The sequence below is a fragment of the Passer domesticus genome, chromosome 5, assembly GCF_036417665.1.
Source record: "Passer domesticus isolate bPasDom1 chromosome 5, bPasDom1.hap1, whole genome shotgun sequence".
Taxonomy (NCBI): domain Eukaryota; kingdom Metazoa; phylum Chordata; class Aves; order Passeriformes; family Passeridae; genus Passer; species Passer domesticus.
This window is the reverse complement of record NC_087478.1, coordinates 37,848,802-37,863,061: the sequence shown is the minus strand read 5'-3', so window position 1 is coordinate 37,863,061 and position 14,260 is coordinate 37,848,802. Positions and strand designations below refer to the sequence as shown.

The following is a 14,260-nucleotide window of genomic DNA, read 5'->3' as shown; positions in this document are numbered from 1 at the left end:
ATCCCTTTTTTGTTGTCTGACAGCCTTTTAAATATTAAAGAAAAAATATTGTGAGGACAAATCTGTATTAAAAGCCCACCTTGTGTTCAAAGTCCTCATGTATTTGTCAAATTAAAGAAAAACTGTGAACTTTGATCTGTGTAAAGTAGAAAAAAATTACAAACCTGCTTCAAAAGTGGAGACAATTACAGGGGAACTAGGCTTGCCTTCTAGGAGTGCAGCATTAACATCCCCCGTAAAGGCAATGATCACTACAGAATACCTTGTAAATGCTTTCAAATCAGAAATTTCTAACATTTTATCCTCCTCATTTGTCTTCAAAAACTGAGCTTTATAGTTGTCATTATCCACCTGTAAAAAAACAGTAAAATAAAAATAAAGTTGCTACAAGGCTTGAAACAGCAAAAGCAGGAAATTATTATTTGAATATCTTATTTAAGTTTTATTCTTCCACTTCCCTAACTAATTACATAGAAGGGTTCACAAGGAGTCTCAATTTGGAGACACTGGGCCAGGCAGTTATAGTGACCTGAAACAGGCATCAAACATCAAAAGATCCAGAAGATGAGCATCTATATATCAGAAGATTGTTTGGAATACAATTAGAAAGTTGGGCAGCAATACATAATGTTGATGCAACAGCAGAAAGAGCAATTCTTCTTTGGATATATTAATAGAAGCTCTTTTTTATGAGAGAGTTGGGAAAGATTAATTCTCCCAGCAGAAAACCTGGAAAGCTTTAAGATTCATACTAAAAATGGGAGGACTACAGGAGACCTAGTAATGACTTTAAAATACAAAAAAGGATGTTAATAAATTGAAGATAACCACTGTTTACAGTGTTCACAAACATACAAATAAAGATGTTACTTACACGAAAATCAACTAGAATTAAAAACTACACCATCTGCATTGATATACCTAAAAATATAACTAAAACCATGACTATTAATTTATTTATAAGCTAACATAATGTATTGAGGGTTGCTGAGCAGTTTTCAGCACTGAATATTACATGAAAAAGACAATTAATAATTTTTGAGGAATACTTCAGGTACACTTGTTTCCGTGTTAGAGCAGGCTACAGGTTGAATTACATTGTGGATACCTCTCATCTTTACATCTCAAATAATCTGTAGTTTTGTAGAAAAATCTCCTGGGTTGGACTTTATATCCAATTAATCACTTCTAATGGTATCTTCAAAAACAAGAAAAAGGAAAAAATTGGTGCTTTTCTAGTGTTTCATGAAGTATCAATTACAAAATTGTATTTATGTATATTCCCTTTGCTTCAGTTAATAATGTTTTTATTATCGTTTCTTCTGTGTGTAATTTGAAAAGAGAATTAGGTAGCTGTACAGTAGTTTTCCCACTGAACAAAATCTGTATTAAATGCAGCTGATAAAACATTAGAACAGCTCAAGCGTACCATTTATTTGACAGATAGGCATATATCCCCACTGAGAATTAACCTGAACTAAACTTTCTGATGAATTACACAGACATTCATTTCCTGGGATGGCCATCAAGAGCTGAAACATTTTCTTCTTTCTGCCTATCAAGAATCTGTTCTTGATAAATATAACTATTTATCCAACAGCTAAAGTACAATCACAGCACTACATCATTAAATGTATTTCTATTCTCCATGAAGTTTAATGGTTAAGTTCCATTTTCCTTACCTATTTCCAGGAATATTTTATTCAGAAGTACTTATTCAGAATTATAGTAGAACAAACTAAAACATGACTAGGAGGAAAAATAATGGAGTAGTTTTTAGCAGTTCTGATTCTTAAAACTGCAAGGCACATCCTAGTAATTTAAGCAGAATCCTAATACATTGAGTTATGAGTACTAGTTATTAACTTTTAGTATATAACAGAGGAGAAACCTGAATTATTCTGTTCTATGATACTATTTTTATAAATATTTAAATATACTCAGTTGAGAATAAAAATGAGTGAAGTTATACATACTGGAAGTTTGTGCAATTTGGAGTCTTCATAAAACTTTCTCACTGGGACAATAAAATATGTACTAAAAATTTCACTGAAAAAGATTGAGACAGATTTACTGGTCTTTAGGAAGGAAGAGGTTTGTCTACAAAATTCTCCAGAACTGGCACCTGTAGTGCCAGTCATCAGACAGACTACATCTAATTACAGGGAATCCACAAACATAAACCAGCTTATCTGAAATATACTTCAATAAAACCCCAAAAAATGAATTTTGTAAAAACAAAACTGGTTCTCCAAACTGAAAATTTAAAACAGTTAAGTTCCTTTCAAATCCTGACAAATTCACACGGAACATTCCATAGATCATCTTCCTTCAGGAGTTTTATTATAACTTATATTGATAAGGTATTTATAATATTTTAGAGTGTAGATTGAGATGATATAATTTATAACTTTGGAATTATCAGACAGAGAGGAAATGTTTCAATGCAAATTGATAAAATATTAAACCCCCAAAAATTCAAGCTTTGAATACTGACTTTTAAGTTTTATAAAAACCATGAAATGTTTTCCTGCTGATGCACTAAAATACTGTTTAGTCAAAAATGACAGGAATTTTTTACAAGGAAGAAGTCCTCTCTAACTTCATTAGAGAAGAAATAAAACTTGCTATGTAGTTTTTAGTGACCTACCCGTTGGGCCAAGCAATCATCCCTGTAAGTCCTCCCCTTGTCATACATCCTATATCCTGCCATTCTATTGCTGCAGTAAACCTGAGCAGATTTCTCTCTGCATGTTGTACAATGAACTTAGAGGAAGAGAAAATTACAGGACTGCACATTACTCTCTCTTGCAACTTTTCTGAGTAGCTTAATTTTTTTTTTTTTTTACTGATCTCCTTAGACATTTTGGTTACAGAAATATCTCAGCATTATTATATTAGCAGATCTGTAATTCTTATGACAGATTTAGAAAAATTAAATATACACACATAGTCTTACTGTCTTCTCAGAAAACCTAACATTCTGTTTAAAGGCCTTAAATAGTTTGAAGTAGACTTTTTTCCTACTATCTAACAGAATGTTTCAAAATTTTTGAAACTGTAAACAGCAACTTTTCCTAGGTAACATCTGGTAAGCTACTTCCTATTTTCACTTACAGCCCTGTCTGCATAATTCCTGGCAGAACATGGAACCTATATCCTACTTCTCATGGGCTTGAACTTAGAAAGATGCCTGTCTTGCCACAGGACAGGAAATGGGGTTTATTAATGGTGGGTTTAAGGAGTTTTGTAAGTGCAGTAGAGGATGAAAAGAGAAAAGCCACTAGAGTTATTCTCTTATGTCAGCTTTTTTTTGGTTATAAAGATCAAGGAGAAAAAAGTCTTATTACTTTGCTACCAAAATACAGCTAATCTGATGGACAGGACACCAAGTGCAAAGAGGGAAATTTAGCTTGACTTTAAAGTTTGCCCTCTGGTGCCGTGTAACTTTGTACAAGTAATTTCCTTTTGCTAGGCTCTCCACTTTGGTTTCTAAAATCACTGTGATGAACCTTTCCTTCCTTTGAAGAAGAAAAAGCAATCATGGTTAAAAAGAGGTCCACTTCCACAAAGCTCAACTACTGTTCTCCTGTATACATTTATAGATACACTTTTTTTCCCTTCAACACCTCTTATTAGCATGTTTTTTAATATGAGCCAATTAATGCATCCTCCATTAATAAATGAATAAATGTACAATTAATTCTTATGTGGAATTTCTGTGGAAATAGACACAATTATATGGTTTTCAACCCACTTATATCTGTCCTGCAATATTGCAGTGGTATCCCCAACCATCTGTATAACCACTGAGTAAAACAGGGTTGCCTTACTGAGGTAACATCTATGAGGTAGCTTGTTGGTCCTGTAATGATGGCAGGTTCACTCCAGCTGACATTAATACTGTGAGGAGATGTAGCTACAACAGTCACATTTTCTGGAGGACCATCTGGAGCTGTAGAAAAAAATGTGTATGTGAATCATGGACAGCAAAGTGCACAAAAAATAACCCAGTATAATTTTAATGGCCAGTAGAGGTTTGAAAATAAAACTTTATCACACAATTAAGATTACACACTGCTTAAATAACTATAATTTTTCTCTTTTTTCATATATAAGTCACACCATGTGATTGAGAAATACATCTTTCATTGTAACCACTACAATTATTCTAGAGTATGAACTGCCTACAACTTCATTTTAAATTGAGATTATAGGGTTATTTAATTACAGGTTCTTTATAAGTCTTTCACCTGACACAAGCATAATATATGCAAATATTAATACAAATAGACAAGCATAATATATTTGTTTATGTCAAATGAATCATTCAAACAACAAAAAATTGTGAAAAGACATCAAATTCTGCAAGCTAGAAAAAATTTCACGGACTATCGGAAAGTACAAGTAGAAATAAGTTTCTACATTTCCCTTCAATTTATTCTTAGCATGTTGAGAAAATACAGAAAACCCAAACAAAAAAACTGGTAAGAATTGCAAGAGGTCAAGAATGCTCACATTAAGAAATGAGATTTCCCTAAAATTTTCATTTGTTGAGGTGATATGTGAATTAACCTAGTTTTTTTTTATTAATGAAATCATAATAACAACTCAGCAATTGTCAGCAAATGGTATTTTTTTCATAATAACCATTTAAATTTCAGGAAAATGAAATTTGGAATAGAATGACAACAGATTTGTAGACAATCACAGAACTTGGCTTCAGGGTGCCTTGTTTTTGGATGTACTACAAAAAAAAGACAACCGTGGAAAGTATCATTGAGCAGCCTGTTAAAAAACAACAACATATTTGTACATATTTACAGAACTTTACTTCACGGTGCCTTCATTTCACTCTACCGCAAAAATATCCATATCAGTGAATAGTATATTATAAAAAATTACTAAAGCAATCATACCTATGCTAATCAGAAGATGTGGTCTCTTTTCTTAAACAAGATTAACACATGAATATGTAGTTTGCCACTATTAATCATTAGCTAAGAGGGCTAAATGAGGAAAAAAATTGGGGGTTGTACAAGGCTGCTTAGTTCTTCGGGAAGAACACAGGGTAGGAAAATAACATGGAAAGAAGTTTGTAACTGTTGCAGTTATGTGTGAAAGATTAATGAGGAAAACAATAACATTTTGCACTATGGAGGTGAAAATTTGGCACCATCATTGCAGAATAAAAGAGAAATATTTGGGATTAGGTGAGGTGCTAAAATGAGTTTAGGATGTTGGATACAGGAATTAGATTCCTGTGCTGGGATTAGCAGGAATATACAAGACTTCATAGGCAGGATCAAATTCAACCATTGGAAGCAGTCCCCAAAAATACTGAAGAGCATGGAACAACTGAATGAACAATGTAACTGAATGAACTGAGTGCACATGAGAGGTGGTAAAAGAGGAGCGTGCTCAGAAAAGGCTGGCTGTCAAGTGGGGAGCTGCAAAAGATAAAACAAAATACAAGGGCAAGCACAGTCCCTGAAAATTAGAATAAGCACAAATTTTATTTTTCAGGTAATGCATGTCAGGATTGTTACCAGTCTGTTAGTGTAAACAATGCTTCCAGTAACTGCAGCAATGATATTTATTGCAAAAGGAAATTTCTGAAAAACAGTATAAAATTATATATATATAGCTTCTTGGGCCTTCGTTTTCAAACCAACCAAGTTTCCAAAGACAATTTCCCATTTTTTTATAGAACTAATGGATTCTGCAGTTATGCCTTAGATGGTGTGAAATAATTTTAAAGCATAATCTCATCTACAAATTATACAGTCTGGAAGCTACTTATATCATTCATTTCCATATGCATTTTATACTTGATGTATTTGTGGTTATTTGCAAGAAAATTCTGATTGAGTATGCTATATTTAGGTTACTTGTCTAAAGTACATCTAAACATTAATATGTGGCTTATTTTCATTATGCAAAGTAAAATATCAAACATTAACCAAATCATACTGAAATGTAGGAATATTTTCTGAAATTACATGTGTAACTGGGGAGAAAACCAGAAAATTAAAGGTATCTGACATGTCTTATGTCTTACAAAAACATCTTTTTTAAATCTGTGTTTGATTCAGGGGATAACTGCCGCATTCTGATTTAGGTTTGTTTGTGAAATTGATCTGGTCAGTATGAAGCCATGATATCACTACCCCCTTTCTCTTATAAATCACAGCAATTTACTCTGGAGAAATGACCTAGTCTTATTCTCTCATTCCCCCATAATCCAATCACTTCCTCTCATAAGCACTTTTCTCCTGGTTTTCACAATAATGCATTTTCTGTAACTAATAACCATCATTTCCTGATTATCATGCTTCTATCCTTGCACAGGAATGTGGGTCTTATGGAGGTCAGGGTCATCTTTCCCATCCATCTGTGTCCTGATGCTAAGGCAGCAGTTAAGTGTGTTAGTTTGAAGATAAGTCTGGATAGCCCATCTTCAAAAATAGGACTGAATACTCCAGTTTTCCAACAGAAATTCTTGCTTGCCAGTTTTGTTAGGATCAGCTCCTTTTTTCCTTTCCCAGCATAAAGAAAGCGTGTGCTTCAGTTATTTAATTTTTAATAATCTAGGTTGCTTTTATCTAATTTTAAACAGTTCTATCTTATATTAGCCCACAATTATTTTCAAATGTTTACTTTTGAGGAAGTGTAGCAAACAAAGAAAAACAAGTTCTCCCAGACAAGCTTTCCAGAAGAAAGAACGCATAACAAGACGTGAAATCTCATTACTTTTCATCACACAGAAACATTTTTTTAATCATAGCAAGCAACTGGCTATCAGCAAGGATTGGGAAAGAAGGCGCTGAAAAGAGAAGCATAACCCTCTGCCCCATGCTTGTATGTCCTGGCCTTCACGGGACATTGGAACATCTGGGATTTTCCTTTGTACCTCAGTGTATGCTGGCATTAGGGAACTTGGCAGTTTACCAAAAAGAATTGCATTGTGTAACTGTATGAGATCCAAAATGAGGTCAGTGATCTCACTGTCATTCATTTTCCATCTAATCCTGACCCTCCACCATTATTTTTCTCTCAGAAAACCTAAGTTCAGCCAATCTTATTCTCCTCATAAATGTAATAATGAAACATGGGGTAAGTGTAGGTGTGAAGGAACAAAGTTTCCATAGCTATGGAAAACACATGCTCTTTCCCTTACTGTGACACAGCACTGTGATCTTTTGTGCTGGTAACTGCATAAATCTAAGTTATGATGGAAATATTTAATCTTGTAGAATAGATTTGGCTCTTGGGCAATCAATCAGCTACGTAATAATAATGGCGCCATCACACTACTTTATGAGACAGTAAGACAGTTCCTGTGAGGATAATCTGCAAGACAGAAGGCTGAATAGTTTATCTGTGTGAGGTGAGAACTGGGCTGCACTAACAATCCATAATATTTTCAGAGTAACTCTATAACCACTCTCAGTACTGAATACTGTCATTACTTTTTGTTTGAAACTTGCAAATAAGTTAGAGAATCTTGAAAATAATTCCTATAGTCTTACATTTTTCTTCATAATGAGCAACTGAAATAAACAGCTAAGATCCTCACCTTACTCCCTGGATAGTCAGAATTATTAGGCATTTCTGCTTTAGCACAACAATCAAATCCTCAGAACTTGTAAAAAACATTTAGTAATTATTTTATGTAATTTTTGCTGCTCTTGAGGTTTCTTCTTTTTATATTCTGGAAATTAGTCTGTTTTCACCTTATATGCTCCTCCTGAATATGATCATAAATAACTTTTTGAATATAATACTTGAATATTTTCTTTATGCTTGAGAGAAACAAAAATTTCTGAGAATCCAATGAATTATGAAGAAAAAATCCTTTGACTATTATTTCATAACAAAGGTAACTCTACCTTTCATTGAAACAATGTCTTACATTTCTTACAGAGGCACTTCTTGAAAATGAAGTGAAACAGTGCCTAACTTCTGCCCTCAAATGTGCAAACACAACTCCCATTGATTTTATGGGCTAAGTACTCAGGGTATTTTACATAGCAGCTAAGCACTCTTAAGCCCTAACAGACCATGTATATTGGCTGTGTATCAGCAGGCTAATCCAGAGGATGCTTGGCCCTGTTCATGAGGGAGAGGAGAGGGAGATCAACACCTGCTTTCTGCATACACTTTACAAGGCTGTCCACAGTGCCGAATCTGCTTGGTGCATTCTGAATTTCTCTTTCCTGATATAGGCCGTAGCCTTTGCAAAAGAAAGGGTGGAACTGAGGGGATTTTTAACAGCAATTCTAAAAACTAAGCTTTGAAAAGCATAAGGTAAATAGAAACCCGCCCTTGCTAAAGATCAGCCAGTGCTCATGGAGGCTCCCAGCACTGCTGAAGCATGGACGCTGCCAGATGTGTCATGTCACCTTCCTCTTTTTTTCCTCCTCAGCTGATTGCCATTACCCCAGGAAAAAGACCATTGCCCAGACATGACATTTGGAATAGTGCCTATGCTGCCTTGTCTCCACAGCGGTGTGTTTCATAGGCAGCAGTGCTGCCTACTTCTATCACTACAGATACAGGTCAGCAGCCCCAGACATTGGGCTGGAAGAACTGGTGGAATATTTATACCTTCGACCCACCACTTTTAAACTATCTAATAGAACACACAGAGGACCTACTGCTGAGAATGACACTGAATTGGTGTGGAAAGGGCTGCAGTCTATTGAGATGTTTATACTTTTAACTACCATCTTTTCAGTGGAGCTGGATAGGAAACTAGCTCTCTCTTAAACCAAATCATCACTCTCTGAAGAGGAAATAATAAAAAGCATCCTAACTTTATGCAATTATATGTGTTTTCATTATCTGCTTCCCCTTCTAGTTTAAATCCCTAACTTTTTTAAACTCAGCAACAATTTTTTAAAGTATTTGCATACATCAGCAGCTGAGTTCTATCATTTTAATAGAAAGAAATCTCCCCAGAGCTGCTGGTTCAAGAGTTTCTCAAGTTGTGCAGAACTTCTGTTATCTATTTTCTGCTCCATCTGGGCTTGTTGGTTTTTTTTCTTCCACTTAATTTAAAATGTTGCACTGTTTTACAGGCAGAGCTTCCCCATGAGTCACTGGACAAAGAAAGTAAGGGCACATGAGAATGACTCTGCAGCTGATTCCAACACTTCTCAATCCAAAGGACTACTTATGATGTTTACTATCACAGTGTCCACACATCACATGATTATAAAAACCTAAGTGGGACAAGGTAAATATCTGGACCACTGTGTAGTGCTTGGCACACAGCTCTTTAAGTACCTGGTAGCTCTATTATTATTATTACTTTGAAAGGGGAAATTACTAAAAGAGCTGCGATTAAGTCAGGCAATCCATGGTGATTCTCAGTTGTTCTACAGAGGCCAAATTTCAGATATTCTTTATCCTAGGATGGCTGCAAACTGGTAGGGAAGGTCATATATTCCCATGACAACTGCCTAAATAATTTATGTTTCATGTCCCCTTCTCTCAAATATTTTGTGCTGACTTATTTATGACAACTACCTCTTCTCTTACTTGAAAACTTAAATCCTCAGCTGAGGCATGATTGTTCTAATATATGTCATGGCAATCCTGTACATGTCACATGGCTACTCTGATTAGTAAACTCTGTAGGTGGATATGGTTTTGGAAAGAAATCTTAATCCCTCAGAAGCTATTGCTTAAATTCCATTGCCAAAAACACACAACAGCATTTCAGGAAATTTTTACAACTTCATGAACAGACTTCTAGCCAAAGAATTTTAAAAAAATACTTTTTTCATTGGCACACCCCACAGGTGAAATCGTATTGAAAAATGGCATATCAACTCATACTAGCAAAAATTCAGACTTACCAAGTCTACACGTGTAGTACAGCTGAGGATTGAAATACTGTTGGGTAAGCAGTAAATATAAAAGAGTACATAAAATACATTGAAATATCAGTGTTGGGTATGTATACCTACCACACAATTTATATCATACATATATATATATTGTAGGTCAAGGGTTGCTATAAATCCTTATTGATTTCACCAGTATTGTAGGTCTATGAAGAAATAACTTCTAACAAGAGTTCTTGTTATTTAGATGAACATCACATTGTTATAGCATTATGAGACATGGCAGACATCCGTACTTACAGCCAGGAAGGGTTTGAGTTGAAATCCAAGGTGAAGAACTGCCATAACCAACATTTGTACTGGCAGCAACAGCAAATCTGTACCATCTGTATTTTTTCAGTCCATACACTGTGTCTTCTATCCAGTCATCCAGGACATTTTCATATAAATACTGACGCTTCTCATATTCAATACATTCCATAGCCTCCCAGTCACTGCAGTGGATGGATTGTAGCTGTGTGGTAATCTTGTAGTTTTGAAAGTAGCCAAGGATAGATTTTGGTGATCTCCAATGCAAGGTCACACTTGTTGATTGCACATTGGAAAAAACAATATCCCTGGGAGCACTAGGAACTGCAGATTAAAACACTTGTAAGATACCTTAATTTGAATGAAAAGTGATTGCAACTATATGATTTTTATCCACTATTGAAAACATATTTTAATAACCATATGTAAAGACCAAGTTTCAGCTTTATATATTTAATACGCAATATTTCGAATGGCATAAATCACATTGTACATATTTATGTAGCATACATTTACTATAGGTTTTGAAATAAAGAAACATTTTTTCAGGCATGGGATGGAGGACCAGCTTTGAGAGGTGTGACATTTCTACTGCCACTTTTGGGATGCTGTCTTAACTAATAACTTACACAAAGTTATTTTTCTATGCTACCCATAGCATCTTTTACTGTGGGTTCTAACTGGTGTTCTTCACCTCTCAATTAGAAATACTCATGTGTCTTCCTCTTTCTTGCTAATACATGAAATCCTCACACAACACATCAAGGTAAGTTTAGTAAGTTTCCTGTTTCACCTTCGAAATGAAAAGTATCAATACATGCAATATGTTTATCTGGCATTATAGAAGTGCTTTACAAGAACATTAAGAGAAACAGCTGAATAAAAGATAAAAAATAAACTTCCCACAAACTTTGCTTCCATTTATTTTATATGCAGGCTATATTCACATTCATTAGACGGAAGCAGTGCATGTATGTACATACATATACATGTACACACATTTACCCAGTCTATACTGAGTCAGCAGTGTACTCCCAGATTTCACAGACCAGTTGCAACATATGGTTTTGTGCCATATCACATAGTCATAGAGAAAGCTAATATTATCTCTAAGACTCTGTAAGACAATACTAATACTCTATGGCAAAAAAACTGCAGAAAAATCAGCTCAGAAATCATTGTATGCACATAGATTTAAAGAGTGCTTTAGAGTCTTTGGGGGAAGAGGTATCACTGGTAAAAGAAAAACACATGATACATCCTCAGACTGAAACTGAAGAAGTCCCAAGGCTTACATAAAGAGGAAAAGGATCCCAGACCAATGTTACTGGGGAAAAAAGAGAAAACACTCCTTTTCATTTTCTTTCAGCCTCATGGGAATATCTGATCTTTGCTTCTGTCTGCAACAAATTGTTTATTTAAATCATAAAATATAATAAGCTAAAAATTCTCCACTAAATATGGATGTTTAACAAGAAATTCTGAATCAGACAAAGCTGTGTTGATGAAAAGGTTGAGAAATTAAAAACCCCTCAAATGATCCCAAAGCAGGTGGAGTCTGTAGGAGAGGGAGTAGGCAGAGAACCACAGGCCCTCCCCTGTTCTTCCACTGAGCTGTCATGCACAAGTATGCAATACCCCAGCATGCAACATAGGCTCCCATCCTGCTACACATTAACCAGACACAGAGCAAGAGCAAACTATATTAAAAAAATCTTTGCTAAAGACAACTTCCACCATTATACTCCATCCTAACAAAATTAAAGCTGTTTTTCTCTGCTGATATTAGCATGAAGATAAGTACAGAAAGTAGTAAAAAACATCAAAACATGCAGTACCATTTTTGCTTGCTCAGATTTGGAGATGTAATACTTAGTTTACTCCCTTTCAAAATAATAACTGCAATATTGTCATAGCAATTCTATAAACTGTAGTAGCTATTAGTGTAAATTACAAGAAATTTCCTAGTTTGACTACTACTTTATGGGAAATAAAGGCAGAAAAATGCTGCGTGGTTAGTAAATACTACTACATGGTTAGTAGAAAATAATTTTTCCTCCATAAATCTTCTACTCTGTTGTAATGAAAGCTGTTAATATCTGTTAAGATACTGCAAAAATACGACTTTTTACACACCCAAATATGATAATGATAAAATGTGGGATAGAATAGAAAACTAATTAGTGGGCTATATTTCAACACAGATGCTACGATTTGCCATAAAGCAGATAGTAACTGGTTAGTTGCTGGGTGTTAGTAGGAAGGTGGAAATATATGCCTTCACTTGCTCAAATGTGGAGCTGGTTAAGCCCTGGTGGCACAACTGCAGTCTCTGAAGGTGAAACAAGGCAGGTTAAAGAGGCTGATCACAGATGTAGGAAGAGCAATGCCCATTGTCTAGACATGGTGGCCTTTCCTTCTGAAGGAAAGCCCCTGATTCCCTTATTTTCAACATGCATGATGACACAAAAAATAGCAATTTTGCAGTAAAGAAGGAAAAGATGCTTGGCTTTCACAGAACTAGAAATTATATCAGGCAAAATGATGGTGGCTCTGATTTGTGGTCTCTCTGGCAGACTAACAAATTCTAATAAATCCAGCCTCTATTAGCCCTCCTTGTGTTTGGAAAAGAGACAAGCTCGCTGAAAGTGGGAGAAGAATGGAGGGTGGAGAAATGATGTTTCTCTTTCTATCTCTCCTTTTTCCCACTGGCTGCTGAGGACACTCATACACATTGTCTTCACAAGGCTGAAGGTAACACCTGGGATTGTCCCAGTAAGTAACACTACATGAAAACCACAGGTTTCCTGATAGCAGACAATCAGACAAGAATTTCTTCTTCCACACAAAAGCTTGGATAACTATTTCATGTTGTCTTTTTCCAGTTTATGAAGACCCTATAAACAAAATATTTTGAACCTAAAAATAAAGGGTCAGTCAGCAGAATTCACAGTAAAATTTTCTCTGTCATTCCCTAGACAGACCTTTAAAATTAAATCAGAGCCTTAAACTTTAGTCAGTTTAAAATCAAGCTAATTTTGTCTCCTTCCTTACATAGGCAAATCAAAAATAAATGTAACCACTCATGAGAACAAATGAAAAGATGTGACCTGAAACTGGAGCAGATCAGAGGTTTGGTCCTAAGGCCACAGTGAAGAGCAGTGACACCCAGTGGCACAGTGTCTCTTGAACTTGGTGATTGTGCTCAGAGACAATTTCAAGACAGCTATGCTATTGGGTTACAGATACAAAGAGGATTACAATTACTCTAGCATGGAAAATCAGATTTCCATTCCTCAAGAATGACTAAAATTCCCCCAACTTTTTCTCTCCACAGATGTTACTGATTTGAACAAACCATTCCATGCTTCCTAGAGTAATCATGCAGCTTGTCTAAATTTTCTAAACATGACTTAACTATGATGAAGTGATCACTGTTCACACTAAAAATTATGGAAGCCAAAAAGTGCATATTTTTCAATTATTATTTCAGGTTACATTGGAACTGTATAAAGACTTATTATCAATTCTTATGCACTGACAATTTGATATGTACTAATGGGAATTGTACTATTAATCCAAATTTCCCGAAAGGTGCACTGAAAGAAAAGGCATGAAAAAAGTTGTGATTGTGGTATTGTAAGAAGCTAATTTTGGAGGACTGTGCTCTGATTAGCTAGTGGAAATTCTCATCCTAATCCCAAATTTAAATTTCCCAAGAATCATACATAGGATCCCTTAAGTCTCATCACGTATCTCACAGTCTTTCCCTATTGTATTATGCTTGCTATAATTCAACTATCTCTTGGAATAGGGAGTTTTTCTAAGTCTGAAACATTTGGTGCAATATATTCCACCTAATTTTCCATGTAATAGTTTCTAATTCAGCTTTTGAAAGCCAGCCGGGGAGCTGGCAGAGAGGCTAACCATGAAATGCTGGTGAATTCAGTTTCTGGAATGGAAGAGGAATGAGGTATTTTCAGATTCATCTACCATTGTTCATATGATGCCTAAATTTCAATGAAAAGTAACTGAAATCAGATCTGCATGGGATTTTAAGCTCCTAAAACCTATTTACATGCCTGAGCTCTCACTGA

The 14,260-nt window shown here is 35.2% G+C and overlaps 1 protein-coding gene across 1 annotated transcript in view; it reads right to left on the bottom strand.

The window, feature by feature from the left end:
- Positions 1-14,260, bottom strand: part of PTPRQ (protein tyrosine phosphatase receptor type Q) — a 127,349-nt gene that overhangs the window by 42,175 nt on the left and 70,914 nt on the right. The window contains exons 43-45 of the mRNA XM_064419609.1: positions 10,155-10,487; positions 3,834-3,955; positions 165-351 (exon numbers count right to left, since the gene is read on the bottom strand). Coding sequence (XP_064275679.1) covers positions 165-351; positions 3,834-3,955; positions 10,155-10,487 — 642 coding nt within the window. The remainder of the gene's footprint in view (positions 1-164; positions 352-3,833; positions 3,956-10,154; positions 10,488-14,260) is intronic.